General features: G+C 39.5%; 1 protein-coding gene across 8 annotated transcripts in view; it reads left to right on the forward strand.

Moving 5' to 3' along the window:
* Nucleotides 1–16,385, forward strand: part of ACACA (acetyl-CoA carboxylase alpha) — a 322,008-nt gene that overhangs the window by 169,683 nt on the left and 135,940 nt on the right. For all 8 annotated transcript variants that reach the window (XM_056128109.1, XM_056128108.1, XM_056128110.1 and 5 more), the window contains 4 exons: nt 2,336–2,449; nt 3,656–3,769; nt 5,218–5,307; nt 8,207–8,325. In XM_056128109.1, coding sequence (XP_055984084.1) covers nt 2,336–2,449; nt 3,656–3,769; nt 5,218–5,307; nt 8,207–8,325 — 437 coding nt within the window. The remainder of the gene's footprint in view (nt 1–2,335; nt 2,450–3,655; nt 3,770–5,217; nt 5,308–8,206; nt 8,326–16,385) is intronic.

Here is a 16,385-nt window from a genome sequence, read left to right on the forward strand (position 1 = left end):
TTTTTTTTTGGGTTTTTGGGTCACACCTGGCGATAAACAGGGGTTACTCCTGGCTCTGCACTCAGGAATTACTCCTGGCGGGGCTCAGGGGACCATATGAGATGCTGGGAATAGAACCCTGGTTGGCCGCGTAGAAAGCAAACGCCCTACCCGCTGTGCTATCAGTCCAGCCCCAGCCCATGTTCACTTTAGTAGCTTTTTTTCTTCCCACTCAGGTGAGCACTAAGTAAAGTAATGCACTAGGTGGATTAAAAACAGATAATAATGGCCTTTCCTTAACTTAAACATCATCACATCATCATGTATTTTATGACTGGACATTTGGAGCTGACATGTGGATGGTGGGTAGATTGGGGAACCAGAAAATGTTTCCTGCTTTAAAATACTTGAGAAGTATAGTAGTGTTGAGCATTCCAAAAGAATTTAGCTCTGTGATGTAGGAGGTTAACAGGGGCTCTAGAAAAGGTGCTGTAGGGAATACCATGTGCCCCCAAATCTGGAAGTCCCGAACTTTTATTACACTGCTATGGAAAAGGACTCTAGAGTATCCTCAGATAGGGAAAGTTAAGTTCGAATTGAAGATTCTTTCATAAAGGAGTTTAGCAGCAGCAGGAAGCCATTTGGCATCCTATTGTCTTTCATGTTCTGGTAACCATAAGGGTTGGTTAAAAATTCTTGAATATCTTAGGTTGTGGCCCTGGATAACTTCCCACTCCACTGTGAGGCAGCATCACTGGGCCCGAGCAGCAACACATTACCCACCCAAGCATTGGAGCAGCAGGATAACTGAGTATCTCTGTAAGGGGCCTTAGCCCCTGAGTCCTGCTTGGGAGGCCCTCCCATCCCCCTTCCCCCCACCCACCCACTCATCAACTTCATTAAGATATAAAGGCAAGGATTTCCAACTCTTAAGAGGAGGAAACTATACTTAAATCCTTATATTTTATTATGATGTAACATTTAGGACCGCTATTGTTAATTTTTGACATTAAAAATGACACTTTTTAACATAATGGGAGACTAACACCCAAGGATAATAGAGATAAGGGCCAGGAGTATCGCCTCATGGCTTAGAAGCCGGCCTCACATGCTGAGGGAAAAGGCAGCTGAGATAGAGAAGGGACCACTAAGTAAATGATGCTTGGAGGGTTTGCTCAGGATGGGAGATGGGTGCTGAAAGTAGAGTATGGACCGAACATGATGACCACTTAGTACCCGTAACAAACCATAACACCCCAAAGGAGAGAGAGTAAAAGGGAATGTGCCTGCCACAGAGATGGGGGAGTGGGGGGAATAGGGGGTTGACAGGAGAGATACTAAGAACATTGATGGTGGAGAATGGGCACTGGTGGAGGGATGGGTGGTACTCAATCATGGTATGGCTGAAATGTAATTACAGAAGTTTGTAAATCTGTTTAAAAAATAATTGGAAAAAAATGACACTTTTATTTTTTTAGCTTATATGAAATTACATGGATAATGGATGAATTTAGAGAATAAACTGATATTCCCCTAGATTCCAGAAAATTTTTTTTCTCAAAATAGAAAATTTATCTTAGCAGCTTAGGAAAAGTAGTTATCAATACTGAAAATCATGGTCTTATGGGAACTTGATTTTTTTTTTTCCCTTTTCTAATCCAGTTAGGAACTAACCATGTTTAGATCATGGAATGACTCTTCAGGTACAGCAAGAGGATAAATGATTTGGGATACTGAATGTCAGAATATGAGATGGTGGTTTTTATTTAATAATGTTTATGAGTAATTTGTTTTTGTGCTTCTCTTTTGTGCCCTGCTAGATGCTGAATATCTGGATTGTAGCATGAGTTGTATCTTTTGCTTTATTCATCTTCATTTCAAAAGTGTGAGGGAAGAGTAAAACCTTTAGCCCTATATGATTTTAAATGTTTTAAAACTTTGAAATGTCCCTTACTCCTTACTCAGAATTCTCTTAACCCCTTTTAATGATTTCTTAATGATGATTTCTTCTGCATATTAAAATTACGGTGTTGATTTATAAAGAAATACATTAGGAAGCTTGAACCTGAGCGAGGGGTTTGAACTTCTCTTTTTTGTTTATATTTGGTGACACTTTGCAGTACTCAGGGGTACTCCTGGCTCAGTTCTCCAGGTTCACTCCTGGTAGTCCTAGGGATTAAATTTGGGTCTCCTTTTGGGTTTTCTCCTCCCTTTATTACAGGGTGCAGCATAACATTAACAGTGCATTTTCTTATTAGCCATTAATTTATTATTTCTTTTTACCATTTTATAGTCTTTATCTGCTTCAGTTGTTTCTAATGTGTATGTGTATGTTCTTTTTCACATTAAAAATTAGGATCAGTTGTGTGGCCGGGACCCTACCCTTACTGATGAGCTGCTGAATATCCTCACCGAGCTAACTCAACTCAGTAAGACGACAAATGCTAAAGTGGCACTTAGAGCACGCCAGGTAAGGACATGTGTGGCTTACCTGGAGGGAGGAATGGTTTTCAGAGACTAGGCAGTCCTGTGTATGGTGATATCTTTCTCAGGCACTCTACAGTGATCATCCTACAATTTTTCTGTGTGTTTGTTACTGGCGCTCAGAACAAATATTTTCATGTAGTGTATGTATTTTCTTATGAGAATGGAAAAGATTGATTTTAAATGCGTGTATGGGGGAAGCTGTTCCCCTTTTAAAAATCTTGGCATCTTTTCCTACTCTTAGTAAACGAGGGTCATGCAGAGGAAAGGCAGCTGAGGGAAGTCAGTAAACTCACTGTTTCTTACTTCCCAAAGGGAACTGAGAAGCAGATGAAAACTTTTAAGTTTCGAGGAAGAAAAACCAAGTGTGGAAAGCAGAAAGAAAATGAAATGATTCTTAGGCTCTAGCAGTCGGAACAACCCCAGAGAAGTCCAGTTAGTTTCACCCCGTAGGCTTCATTTCCATTCCAAAAGGAGTCAGCAGGGAAGCTGTGGGTTGGCACTTCCTTTGTGTTTCAGTGCTTGGGCACTGACAGGGAAGCAGCATTTGAAGCTGCTCAGTGACCTTCTGCTTTCGCTGCAATTGTATCCATGTCACTGAACTACTCAAAGTTATTGAACCTCTCAGTGACCTGCTGAGGGTATTCAGGTCCTGCCGTGCTCCAGTTTGTTTGTGACATGCTTTCACTCCCATTCCTTGGTGGTATGTCCTGATGCCTTCTCCTTTGGTCCTGAGTACCTGCGACTGTCACAGTAGCTTTTCATAGTCTTTCTGTTTCAGAGTTGCACACGGCCAGCTCTGCTGCCTCCATCGCCACCACAGCTGTGCCCTGCCAGACCTGATTCCCAATTAACAGCTAGTCACGCAGTCCCCAAGACTCGCAGCTTTGCAGTGGTGAATCCCATGCACTGGTGGAACTTGACTGAAGCTGCTTTCCCTCCTTCCCCTCACTCCACCCCATAGGAAATTGCCCATAAGGCCCTCCATGGTGAGAGTCAACTGAGACACAAAATTTGGTGGTGTTGACTATATGCTGCAGGACCTGGAAGTTGTTTTACTCGGCCTCTGGTTTATCTTTGATGCCTGCACTACAGATTTACATTTATTGCTTTTGTATCAGACCTGCCTACTAGGAACCTAGAATGATGACTCCCCCAGAAACTTACGCCTCTTATTTTGTGCTCACTCTAGGTTCTTATTGCTTCCCATTTGCCATCATATGAGCTTCGTCATAACCAAGTAGAGTCCATCTTTCTATCAGCTATTGATATGTATGGACATCAATTTTGCATCGAAAACCTGCAGGTATACATTTTCTCTGTCTCTGCATTCCTGTCCCTTGTACTCCCAAACAGAGTTTAATTAAGTAATCAGTTAATTTTGGTGCTGGAGGTCAAACCCAGACATTCATACTTAAACATTCACAAGGTCTGCTCTGTCACTGAGCTACATCCCACACCCATTGTAATGTTAGTTTCTAAAATTTTTTTATTTTACTTTTTTTTTAAAAAAGAAAAAAGAAAAAAAATATGGGTAGAATTGGATTTGGCTAGGCATTAAATAGACATGCCTTGATGTGTCCTATTGAAGTCTAGCCTTTGGCTTTATCTAGGGAGTATTTTAGGCCAAATGTAAGTGGAAGCACTGGTAGATTTCTGGCATTTGGATTAGATATGTAAATAGGTAGTTGTTAGTCTCCTAGCGGTAAAGTTAAGTAAAAAACTTTACTTAAGTTTTTAATTTCAATGATTTTCAACTTTATAAAACTAATTTTTTGAAAGTATCCTGGATAATCTTACTATTAATTGAATGGACCTATATTGTTATCTTTTTAAGCATCATTTTGGGGACAGAGATATACCTCAGAGGGTAAAGTGTTTGCCTTGCATGCAGCCGACCTGGGTTTGATTCCCAGCATCCCTTATGGTCTCCTGAGCCTGCCAGGAGTAACAGTAGGGTGTGCTACCCTCACCACCTCTGGAAAAAAAAAGCCATAAAACACACCACTTTCTGAGGAAAGACTTTCTGTTTTTTCTACTGCTTTCTTTGGAATGGCTTTCCAATTTTTTTCTACTTTGGCATAAGATTGATATTGCTATCCCTAGTGAAGAAAGTTTTTAGGCTTTTTGCCAGGTTTTCTTCTGGGGATCTAAATGGGTGAGAAAGATATTTTGTTTGGTTCACCGTTTAAATATTGTATTTCAACTGGAATTCAAGTCAAAGATTTACTATCCTGGAGTACTAGGACAATTTTTAAGTAGTAGAATATAAATATATGTCAGAAGGAATAATAATTGTCATAAATACATATTAGCATATAATAAACACAAGTCAATACATTATTCTAAGAATTTTACATATATTAACTCTTCTAATCCTCTCAATTGCCCTGTGAGGATAGTGTTACAGTTTTCCCCTATTTTTTGGCCTGAGTACAGTGGGTAGGGCACTTCCGTTGCATGCAGCCAACCTGTGTTCATGGCATCCCGTATAGTCCCACCAAACCCACCAGGAGAGATCCCTGAGCACAAAGCCAGGGGTAATCCCTGACCACCAACAGGTGTACCCTCCCAAGAAAATTTCCCCCCATTTTGTAACTAAGTTGTAACTAAGATCCAAAAAGGGTAAATTCATATGTGAAATTTATAGACACAATTCTTAGATTTCACTCAGTGCTTCAAATGCCAGCTGTTGGTCATTGACTCTGTTCTATTTTGGATGTAATGATTTAATCTTGTCTTTGTACCTTCCAGAAACTCATCTTATCAGAAACATCTATTTTTGATGTTCTACCAAACTTCTTCTATCATAGCAACCAGGTCGTGAGGATGGCAGCTCTGGAGGTAAGTTCTCATAGTCATGTGACATAACCTTTTCCTTGGTTTCTAGCTGATTTACTTCCTCTGTTTGGTTCCTTGTTTTTTGACCTGAAGGTTGGTTCAGTAGCATCGATTTTTTTTTTCTCTAAAATAATAAATGTTGATCTTCGGGAACATAGGTGTATCAGCTGAACTAATCATGAGCTTCTGGGCTCCAATTCCCCCCCCCCCTCCCCAGTAGTTGCCAGCATTTTATTTTAATTTTCAGTAGTTTCAATTTTCCAGGTATTTGAATGCTTCCATTTCATTATGAACCAAGAGTTTCTTGTAATGCAATAAGTGAAAAATATATGGCTGATCAGAACACCTCCATAGTGTGGTTACTATTTTGTGATTTGAATCAAATAAAATAGATTTTAGTTATATTTTGAATTGTCAAGCAGTACTTGGGAAATGGTTTCAGCATGGAAAAGACTGTAATAACATTTTTAGAATTGTATTTTACTTTATTCTCTTAACCCTACAATTACTTTATGAAGGAGGAAGAAAGTCTGTGAAAGGTAGGAATGGAGAGATAGCAAGGTACTTACTTGCACTCAGCCACCAGGGTTAGATCCCCTGTACTATATATAATCCCCCAAGCACCAGTAGGAGTGATCCCTAAGCATAGAGCCGGGAGTGAGCCCTGGGCAGTGCTGGGTGTGGCCCACAAACACAAGTAACCATACAAAATAAGACTGTCTGAAAGATTAAGTCACTTGTTCAACATCACATCACACAGGATATGAGGGTGATTGGCTGAGATATCTGTTACCCATTTGAATCACCAGGGTTGGTTTGACTCATCTGGTGGACCAGGTGGCGGCCTCTTCATCTCACTCTGCATGAGTCCCTCTCAAAGTTGCATGTTCAGTGGACGAGTCAGCCATACCTAGAGAAAGACAAGCCATTCTTTGGTCAGGGGCGTACAAGTAGCTGTGGTCCCCTGCTAGAACCTCCAAACAAGCTCTCAGTGTCACAGATAATCAGTGGAAGAGTCTACGTTTCAACTCAGGTCATCTTATTCAGAGGCTTTTCTGTTTCCACTATGGCACACTACCTCATTAAGCACAAAAATTGTAGGTGCTGAGTACTGCTGCAAAATTGCCAAGTTGATGTTTTTTGAAGATGAGAAAAAGAAGTGTTTTAAATGGTTTTATGCAATATGACATTGCTACAGTCTATTGCCAGCTCTTTTGGATTACTTTTTATTTGTATTCTGGGGTAGAGTATATCCTATTCAGTAAATACCAGCTTTTAAACGTATCTTAAGTATTTTATGATGCTTTCATGTCATTTAATGAGAAGTCTCCTTATTTTTCTCACATGCGGATAGAATCCCATGTAGCATTTTATGTGCTTGGCAAATTGGCTGTGAAGTGTGTGAGGTTGGATCGACTTATTTAACTCTTGCTGTTTAACTCTTGAATCAAGTTAGTGTGTTTGAAAAATCATAGATTAAATTATGCCTGCATGCTTTTTCCTGGGTTTGGGGGGATATAAATATGCTAAAAATATTAAACTTGATTTGAGGCAATAAGGAGGGGTAATAAAACAAGATAAAGATTCAGGATAGGATCTGGAGAGATAGTACAGAGAGTAAGGCCTTGCATGCAGCTGACCCAGGTTTGGTCCCTGGTACCCCATTTAATTCATGAGCCAGGAGTAAACCCTGAACACCGCTCAGTGTGGCCCCAAAATTACAAAAAGAACTAAAAGGTCCAACATGGCAAAATAATTTAATTGTACTGTAGTGCTTCTGCCTTCACTCTTCAAGCAACCCAGAATCAGCATCTTTCATTTTTCTCACTGCATTTATCTTCTGTTGCAATGATCAAGCCTAATGAGGTGATATATGTTATATGAGGTTCTGTATGCTCAATTTCGCTAGGCATCCATCTTTCTATAGAGTTTAGGTTAGTATGAAAGGTTTCTAGGACACCTGGTGGTACCCAGAGGCATGCTAGGTTATTTATAGTCATGGGTATAGGGTATTTTTTTGGGGGGGGAGGTGGGAGGATGGATATTTGGGCACACCCAGCTGTGCTCAGGGGTTACTGCTGGTTCTGCACTCAGGAATCCCCATGGTGGTCTCAGGGGACCATATGGGATGTGAGGATTCACCTCATGCAAGGCAAGTGCCCTACCTTCTGTACTATCACTCCAGCCCCTTGTGTATAGTTTTAAAACTCCAACTCTAGTGAATAAAGCAATTAGTGTTTGCAGAACCTTGAAGTTCCACAAACCCTCTATTTTGCATTGGATGCAAGTTTTCCCACAAACCCTTTATTTTGCATATGATGCAAGTTTTCCCAGTTGTTCAAAAGCAATTTTAAAAAAATTATTTTATTTTTTTAATTTTTATTAGTGAAACACCATGATGTACAGTTGTAGACTTACAAATTTTTGTACTTGGGTTTCAGTTATACAGTGATTGAGTACCCATCCCTCCACCAGAGCCCATTCTCCATCACCAGTGATCCCAGTATCCCTCACACCCCCCCATTCCTCTCTTCCCACCCCGTCTCTGTGGCAGGGCATTCCCTTTTGTTCTCTCTCTCCTTCTGGGTGTTGTGGTTTGCAAAAGAGGCATTGAGTGGCAATCTTGTTCGGTCTGTAGTCTCTAAAGTAGACCATTTTTTATTGCGATGCTTTGGAAGATGTTTGTTTAGGTCTAGCAACACTAAAAACTTTTTTTTATGTGAATCATAGTGTTATTAGGGTTGCCAAACCCTCTAAAACAATTTCCCAAGTTCATATCAAATGGGAATGTCATTTTGTGGGTAGTGGGGGAACGATTTTTTCAAGAATGTCTTTTTTCCCATGCTAGCTATTTCTTCATTTGATTGTGAGGTATATTTACCAAGGATTACTTTTTAACCAGGTATATGTTCGAAGGGCTTATATTGCCTATGAACTTAACAGTGTACAGCACCGCCAACTTAAGGACAACACGTGTGTGGTGGAATTCCAGTTCATGCTCCCCACGTCTCATCCAAACAGGTGAGTCAGAGTTGGTTTGTGCACCTGAACCAGCCAGAGCTGTCAGGAGATTTGAGGACTATAAGGTATATGACAGTTGCATACTTTTTTAAAAAAGGCTTAAAAGGTAAAACAGAAAATGAACCAATTAAACCATGAATGAGAGTCTCTGGGTACGTTTTTTTTTTTTAATCTTTGATCTGGAAAGGTAAATTGTGATTTAATTAAGATATAAGTTGAGGGTTTTCTCCCTTCATTTTTGCTTATGTCTCAGAGGAAGCATAATTTTTAAAAAAATCTTAACTTTTAAGTTCTTGTCTCTGTTTCTACACCCTTTTCCCTTCTAGTTATTGTGATGACCTGGGATTATGCAACACTTGGCTTGGCTATGGTGCTCTCACATTTTTAGTTATGGTACTGCTGGGGTTGCCCAGTTGGCCACAGTGCTCCCTGAGGTTTGCTCTCCTTTAGTTGTGCTTACACTGCTGGCTTTGGGTTGCTGCTGTGCTCACACATACTTTCCCCAGAGGAAATGCTTTCTGGTTATGGCACTCACAGATCTGCTTTTTGCTGTGCTTCCTGCTGGGGCTCTCACACACCTGACTGTGGTGTAATTGGGACTCACTTGTGGTGCCAGGGGTTACTGACAACAGAGTGCCTGGATGCAGATGGTAAGACACCAGGGATTTGAACTTGTGATCATATTTGCAAGAGAGGTCTCTACACTATATTTGCCAGAGAGGTCTCTACACTGTTTCTTTTCTTTTTTTCTTTTTCTTTTTTTTTAAGTTAAAAAGGAAATTGCTAGCATTTTACTGGCTGAAACTTGATCTGAAGAACACTTTTTTAAAAAAGTGATTTAAGTCAACAATTGGAATGTAAACTCTCTTGAGTGAAGTGCTTTTCTTTTCTACTTTTGTTGTGGATTAAAGTTATACCTAAGCCAGTTTCATTATCTCCCTTATAAAAGCACCTGAATTTCGCAGTTGAAACTCAGTTTGGTGTGTGTGTGTGTGTGTGTGTGTGTGTGTGTGTGTGTGTGTGTGTGTTAAGGGCTTATCCAGGGATGCTGGGAGCCATGAGAATTATAACTGGTGGTGCTAGGGAGGCCAAGCCATTCCAGGCATCAAATCTGGGGCCCCAGAGCATGCCAGTCATGCACTGCAAGCCCTTTGAGTTGTCTCCTAGAACCTGAAACATAGCTTTTAAAAGTGATACTTCAGAAGTAAACTTAAATTCAAATTAAATTACCTAATTAAGCCTTGCTAATTCTTTCTTCTAAGGAACACACACACACACACACACACACACACGAAAATTTTGTTTCAGTATTGCTTTGATTTTAAAATGAAAATCGTAGGTGCTCATTTTTAAAAAGTGTTTTGAGACAGTAAAACCTGAAGAATTCTCCTCACATTATTATATGTTCATCCTGTATTTTCTTTCATTTTAGTGATACCACAGGAAATATAAATACCATAGGCAATCTTAAACTACCCCTGTCCATTTCCTCTTTATGGCCTTTGGTTCTTCACTTTGTATTACAAAGTACTGTGTCTTTGGGGATCCTTAGCTATAGACATCAGAAATGAGTGGTTGGTTCTGAATTACCATTTTACCCAAAGCAATAGAAACCCTTTCCAGAGACAAAGAAGTCTGTGCTGAGACTTTTCGCCACTGGATGCCACTGTTGATCCAGCAGAGGTCATCTGATGAGCAAAGGCATCTTCAGAAATAGTCCTTCTCTTCTTTGTCTCGAAAGATCCTTTTGCTCCTCCACCTCAGAAATACCTTATGGCTGGCAGAGAAAAGCATATATCCTTGATTTAGCAAGCATCTCTTGGCACATTTTTGCCTCCATGGATTTCAGAATCTCATTTTCTAGAAACGAATGGTTGTCCTTCAGCGAACGGCACAGTACTCATGGTACACATGGGCTCAGCACTCGGTCTTCTTTCCTGCATTCCTTGAATAATTGTAGAGAACGACATGCTATACTTAATGCTCTTTGTGATTCTCAGTACGTTCTCCCTTTCTTCCTGCTTTCTGCTTCCTCTTCCCTTTGGGCAGTGATTTGTAGTCAGGTTGCAGAGCTGATTTCCTTCCCTCCTCATTGCTCCTCCTGTCTTTCTGAATTGCCCTTCTTTCCCTACTTTTTTATTTGAGAAACTGTCCAGTGTGTAAGGGAAAGTCAGCTGGAAAATGAGGGAAATAATTCACAACTTTTGGGGAGAAATCTTATTCACCTGTCCATATTAAAAGTGTGAATCTTGGTTATTCCTGATATTTTTTCAAAACTTATCTATTTATCTCTCCCAACATCTGGAATATAGGCACCCCTATAGAGAGACCAGATTTCCAGCTTGATTGTAGTTGCTTCTGAAGTCTCCTTATTGTGTGTATTTTTGGATTTACACATAAAGTTAAGGAGAGATAAAGGAAAAAGATAAAAATAATTTTTGTGAGAACCAGAAAAAAGTTAGAATTGCTTAAATGCTTTCCCCTCCCTTCATTTAAGATCCTTTAGTTTAAAAATATGACTTATAATTTCTGATTTAGTCACAGAATGAGATATTCAGTCTTGGAGTATAACCTTAGTTACTGTGATTTTGCAATTTGATTATAGTTTCATGAGACTTTTTATATCCTTTTTTTTAAAACCATTTGGAGTTATGCTCTTCTTCTGACACCAGTTATTGTTCTGCAGATCAGTCTTGACACAGATCACCTGAAATTAGATCAGACCTCACAAGTCTGCTGGACCCTTTCTGTATGCAGATGCCAAATGGTGTTTTCAGGCTACCCCCACTTCTGACCCACCAGCTACATATTTTGGGATTCTCGTGACCCCTTCATTCTCAGTAGTTCACTAAAACAACAGGAGAGAACTAAATTTAATATTATAGTTTTATTACAAAGGATGAATATCAGGACTTACCAGATGAAGAGACACCTAAGGTGAATCATGAAATCAGGGTGTGTTATCTCTCCTGACTTATTAGTGTATGCGACAACCAAGACATTTCTTTGAGTTTCATTGTCCAGAGTTTTTAATTAATTAGGGTTTCATCACAAAGGCACGCTTGATTGGATCATAGGCCATCTTATTCAGCTCAGTCTCTAGCCTCTTTCTCCTCTCCAGAGGTCTAACTAGCTCAGAGCCCTCTACCTTCTACTCAAAGGCTTCATCTTTCTGGTGTGCAGCCCTTGTCGTGTGTTATCTCATATTCTGGCATAAACTCAGAAGCACATCAGTAATGGAATAATTCCTATTTCTTGAGAAATCCCAGTAATATAGGAGCTTTCTCCCAGGAACCAGGGTCAGATGCTTTGTTATACATTAGACCTGCTCACCTTAGAAAATAACTCTTATGTTTTTTTTTTTTTAATTTTAACTAGTTTTGAACCAAGTTTCAGCTTTCCCCCAACTCTAGTACTTTTGTGCTTTTTAATTATTTTTTAATAAGCAAACATAATAACCTTATGGTTATTCTTTAGACATGTTACAAGACATTACTAGCATCTATTCCTCTCTCATTGTTTAGGCTCAGGGTCACAGTTATGTCCACTAATCTCTAAATCAGATACTCTTAAACTTACTTGGCAAATTGTCCCCTTTTTAGAAGAACAAAAACCACTCTTTGCCCCCCCCCCCCCCCGGAAATCTACCTTTTTTTAAATCATACTGGTGTGTGTGAGGAATACTTCCCTCCGGCGCCCCCCCCCCCCCCCCCCCCCAATGCACACACCAGTAGCACCTGAGGCTTCTGCTGTCCACCATTACTCCAGAGCCTCTTTGAACCGATACTGTCCATTTTGGAAAATAGACTCTAGATTAATAATTCTCTGAATTGCCTAGGAAGTATTCTGAAAACACATGTTGGGGTTCTCACTCCCAAGATTCTGATTCAATTTGAATAGTCCAAGAGACCAATTTTTAAGAATTTTACTATTGTTGTGGTTCATACCTGAAAGGATGTGGTGGGAGGTATGGGGGGATGAGATGCTAAGAATGAAACCTTTGCCTCGTTCACACTAGGTATGTGCTCTTCTCCTTGAATTTCATCCCTGGCTTCAGGAAGTCACTTTGCTTTGCTTCCCTTTTATAATTTAACTTTTTATTTGTAGTTTAGGTAGCATAATTACAGTAGTGTTAAAGTCCATGGTATTGAGGTCTAAAATTACTGTACCCCCACCACCACCAAAGTGTCCTAGACCACCATCACCGTCCCTACCTATGTGATTCCTAGTCTACATTCTTCTTTCTGCCATGTACTCTCCCTATACTGCTAGGTAGTCTGAGTTTTGTAACCAAGACCAAGGGTTTATCATCATTTAGTACTATCTACTCTTTTGTTTGGTCTCTAGTCCACAGACAAGTAGGATTTTCTGGTATTTGTCCTCTGTCTGACTAACTTCACTTTGAATATTACCTTCCAGTTCCATCCACATTGTAGTGAATTGGAAAATTTCATCTTGTAGTCTCATAGTAATCCATTGTGTATTTATAACACAGCTTCTTATACATTTGTATGTCCAACATTTGGGTTGTTTCTATGTCCTGGCCATTGTTCTAATTGATGAAATGAACATATGTGTACATAGATCTTTTCAAATGAATGTTTTTGTGTTTTGTGGATAGATGCCAAGAAGTGAAATCTCATTGGGTCATATGGGAGTTCTATTCGTGTGTTTTTTAAGGAATCTTCATACTGTTTTGCATAGAAGCTGAGAAAGATGATATTCCCAGAAGATCACTTTTTTGAAAAAACTCAAAATACACAATTGAGAATTGCTAACTACTACTAGACCAATGCTATTCAAGAGAAATATAAGCCAAACATGTAATTTAAATCTTACTATTGGCCACATTCAAAAGGGTAAGAATAGTTTTTGACAGCATTCTATTTAACAAATCAAATGTGTCTCAATTTAATTATTGAGATTTCCTCCTCATTTTTATTTTGTTTTTGACTGCATGACTTACTCCTGGCTCTGTAGTCAGGTGTCCCTCATGGCAGGGCTACGGAAACCGCATGGGATGCCAGAGATCAATCCCAGGCCAGATACACGGTGCCTTACCTGCTGTACTGTCTCTGTAACTCCCTCCCCACTTTTCATATTGACTTTAGAGTATATTTGAAGTTTAGAATATATTTTACACAGAGAGCATGTGGGAGACCTGAGTTTAGGCTCTGGCATTGCATTGTTTCCTCAGCACAGCTGGAAGCCAGCCCTGAGCACCACAGAAAATAACACTATAAAACAAAAACACATTTCTAGTTAGATATTTCTCTGAAGTAGACTAAATTTCTCCAGTTCAGTCCTTTTTTAGAAGTGAGTATTTTTCTAAGTTGTGATGACAACTTATGGCATCACATGTGAGATTCTGGTCTTGCAGATCAAGTTTTTGTTTTATTTTGGGGCCCCATCTAGTGGTGCTCAGGGGCTGCTCCTAACTTGATGATCATGAGTCATTCAAGCACTTCTCAGGGACCATATTGTACCAGGAGGAGCAATTCTCGGCCTCCCACATGCAAAGCTTAGCTTATTGTGCTAGCTTTTTGGTCCAGGATTTACTCTCTTAACCCCTCACCCCCCACCCTTTTTTTTTGGGCCACACCCAGAAGTACTCAGGGACTGTTTCCTGGCATGGTACCCAGGTCACTCTAATGCTGAGGATTGAAACTGGGGCTTCCACTTGCAAAGCATACAGACTTACTCTTTGAAAAGCTCATTCACCCTAAAAATTTTAATTATGCAATTTGTTATGTTGACGTTAGGTACAGTATTTTATAAGTCTTTGGTAACTAGTTTTCTAGACAGAAACTTGCTTGACATTTACTCTGAATTTCAATATAACTTGGCTGTGTTTTTTCTCCTAATAGGCCTTCAATTTTATTTGAAAAGTAGTTAACCAAGCACTTTATTTCTAATCTCTGAGACTTTCTGCATCATCTTCCTTGCAAGGCTGGGTTTATTTAGTCAAGGTGTGTAACCTTCCAGTTTTGTTTTGTTTTTTTTTTTGCTGGAAACTATAGTTATAACTTATTTGGCATCCTCAGGTCTTGCTCACCAGAGAGTTTAGTCATTAGCGCTTCAGTCAGGAAAGTGATTTATATAACTGTACTCTTCCATCTTAAATTCCCTTCAGTGGAACAGCAGCTACAGAGAGTTTCCTGACTTTATTTGTGGAATCATTGTGTGTGTGTGTGTGTGTGTGTGTGTGTGTGTGTGTGTACACGCATGTGCAAACACACACACTCCCCTCCATGTTCTGAAAATTTAAAGTCTCTCCTATTTGTACATGTTTCCTTTGGAAATGATGGGATTTTTGTGAAGGTGACTTGTAGCTAATTTGCAGATTTTTTTTTAAAAATGTGTATTTTCTTCAGTCATTTTCTTGTGCAGAAATAGTTGTGACAGCCAGTTTGTACCAAGACAGCTTTCTCTTATTATTGCTGTTAAGGCTTATTTCTCTTGCCTAAGAGTTCATCAACCCAGTTTTTTAATAAGTTTCACCCATGTTATGTATGAATTAATTCCAAGCTCAGATTATATTGACATTCCTTTTTCCCTTCTTCCACTGTCACCCCAGTTTAGAGCTCAAGGTATGCTGTGCGTGTTAGTCTTGGATTTTGTCCCATTCTGAAATCCTAGTTTATCACTCCCTTGTGCTGGTGATCCAATAGCTTGTTACACAAAAGTATCACCCAGAATGTCTTTATTTTTGACAATTTATTGAATCACTTGACATTGAAGATTTCCCTTAGCCTTGGACATATTAAGTAACAATAAATGGGAAACAAATAAGATCTTCAGTCAGCCTTTGTATTTGATCTTCTAAAATGTAGCTCTGTCTATACAGATTTATAAAGCATATTATAAATTCTATAGCTGTGCATTTATGACCAGGAGTATGAAATTTAAAACATGGATGATTTTCATAATTAAAACACAGTAGTGAAAATAGTTACTTTTAAAAACTTGTAGGGGCCAGAACAATAGTACAGCAGGTAGGTTGTTTGCCTTGCACACAGCTGACCTGTTTAATCCCTGATCATATCTTCCCCCAAGTACCACTAGTAGTAATTTCTGAGTCCAGAACCAGGAGTAACCCCTAAGCATAGTGGGGTATGACCCAAAAAGCCCAAAAAAAAAAAATGATTATTAAAAACTTAATAGTCTATGGTTCAAATATTAAGCATCAAAATTGACACAGGAAGTTATTTTATTTTGGTTTCTGTACATACATGATGCCTGAAATTGGGTGTATTTCCAGCAATATCTCATATGGAAATCCATGCAATATTTCAGTCAGGTTGCATTCATTGAACCTTCTTTGTTATTTGCTTCCTATGAATTTGGCCTTCTGAGCTATCCTAGCCTCATATCTTACATCCAGGTAGGGTTAAATGAGTTCTGCCCTAACAACATATACTGGGGCCATGACTGCATAGAGGCTCCTTGGTACCTTTAATGTTCAGCTGGAGTAGGTAATCTCTGCACCATTTCTGTTTGTTTGGTGTTCAGGCTGTACCCAACAGTGCTCAGGGCTTACTCCTTGTTCTATGCACAAGGATCACTACTGGCAGAGCTTGAAGCACCATTCATGGTGCCAGGGATTGAACCTAGGTCAGCAGCATGCAAGGCAAGCATCTTTTCTGCTGTATTATCTCTCCAGCCCCCTGGGCTCTTTTTTAATGAAGGTAATGAAGTTTTGAAATCAGAGATCTTCTGTGTGACTAATCAGCAACCTTTCGTTATTTTTGCCAATTCTGATAATCTCTCGAAACCCAGAGATTACAACTTTATCAGGATTGTACTGAGACACTCAAAAGTCTGTCAACTTGTAGCACTCTTTAGCAGTGGGAGCACTTGAGTATAGTTAGTAGGCCAGAATGCACTAGGAATAAATAAAATTCTACAGTGTTTTCTTCATTCAGGGTAGTCTGCTGATAAGATGCAAGCATCTGGCAGAGGAAAAGATTCTCAGCAGGTTTAAGTGCTTACCAAAGTGCTTTCATGTATCCAGGGCTCAGCTTCTAGTCTCTGCTGTGTTATTTTGGCACTCTACACTT

Source organism: Sorex fumeus, unplaced genomic scaffold (genome assembly GCF_029834395.1).
Source record: "Sorex fumeus unplaced genomic scaffold, SorFum_2.1 ptg000063l, whole genome shotgun sequence".
Classification (NCBI taxonomy): domain Eukaryota; kingdom Metazoa; phylum Chordata; class Mammalia; order Eulipotyphla; family Soricidae; genus Sorex; species Sorex fumeus.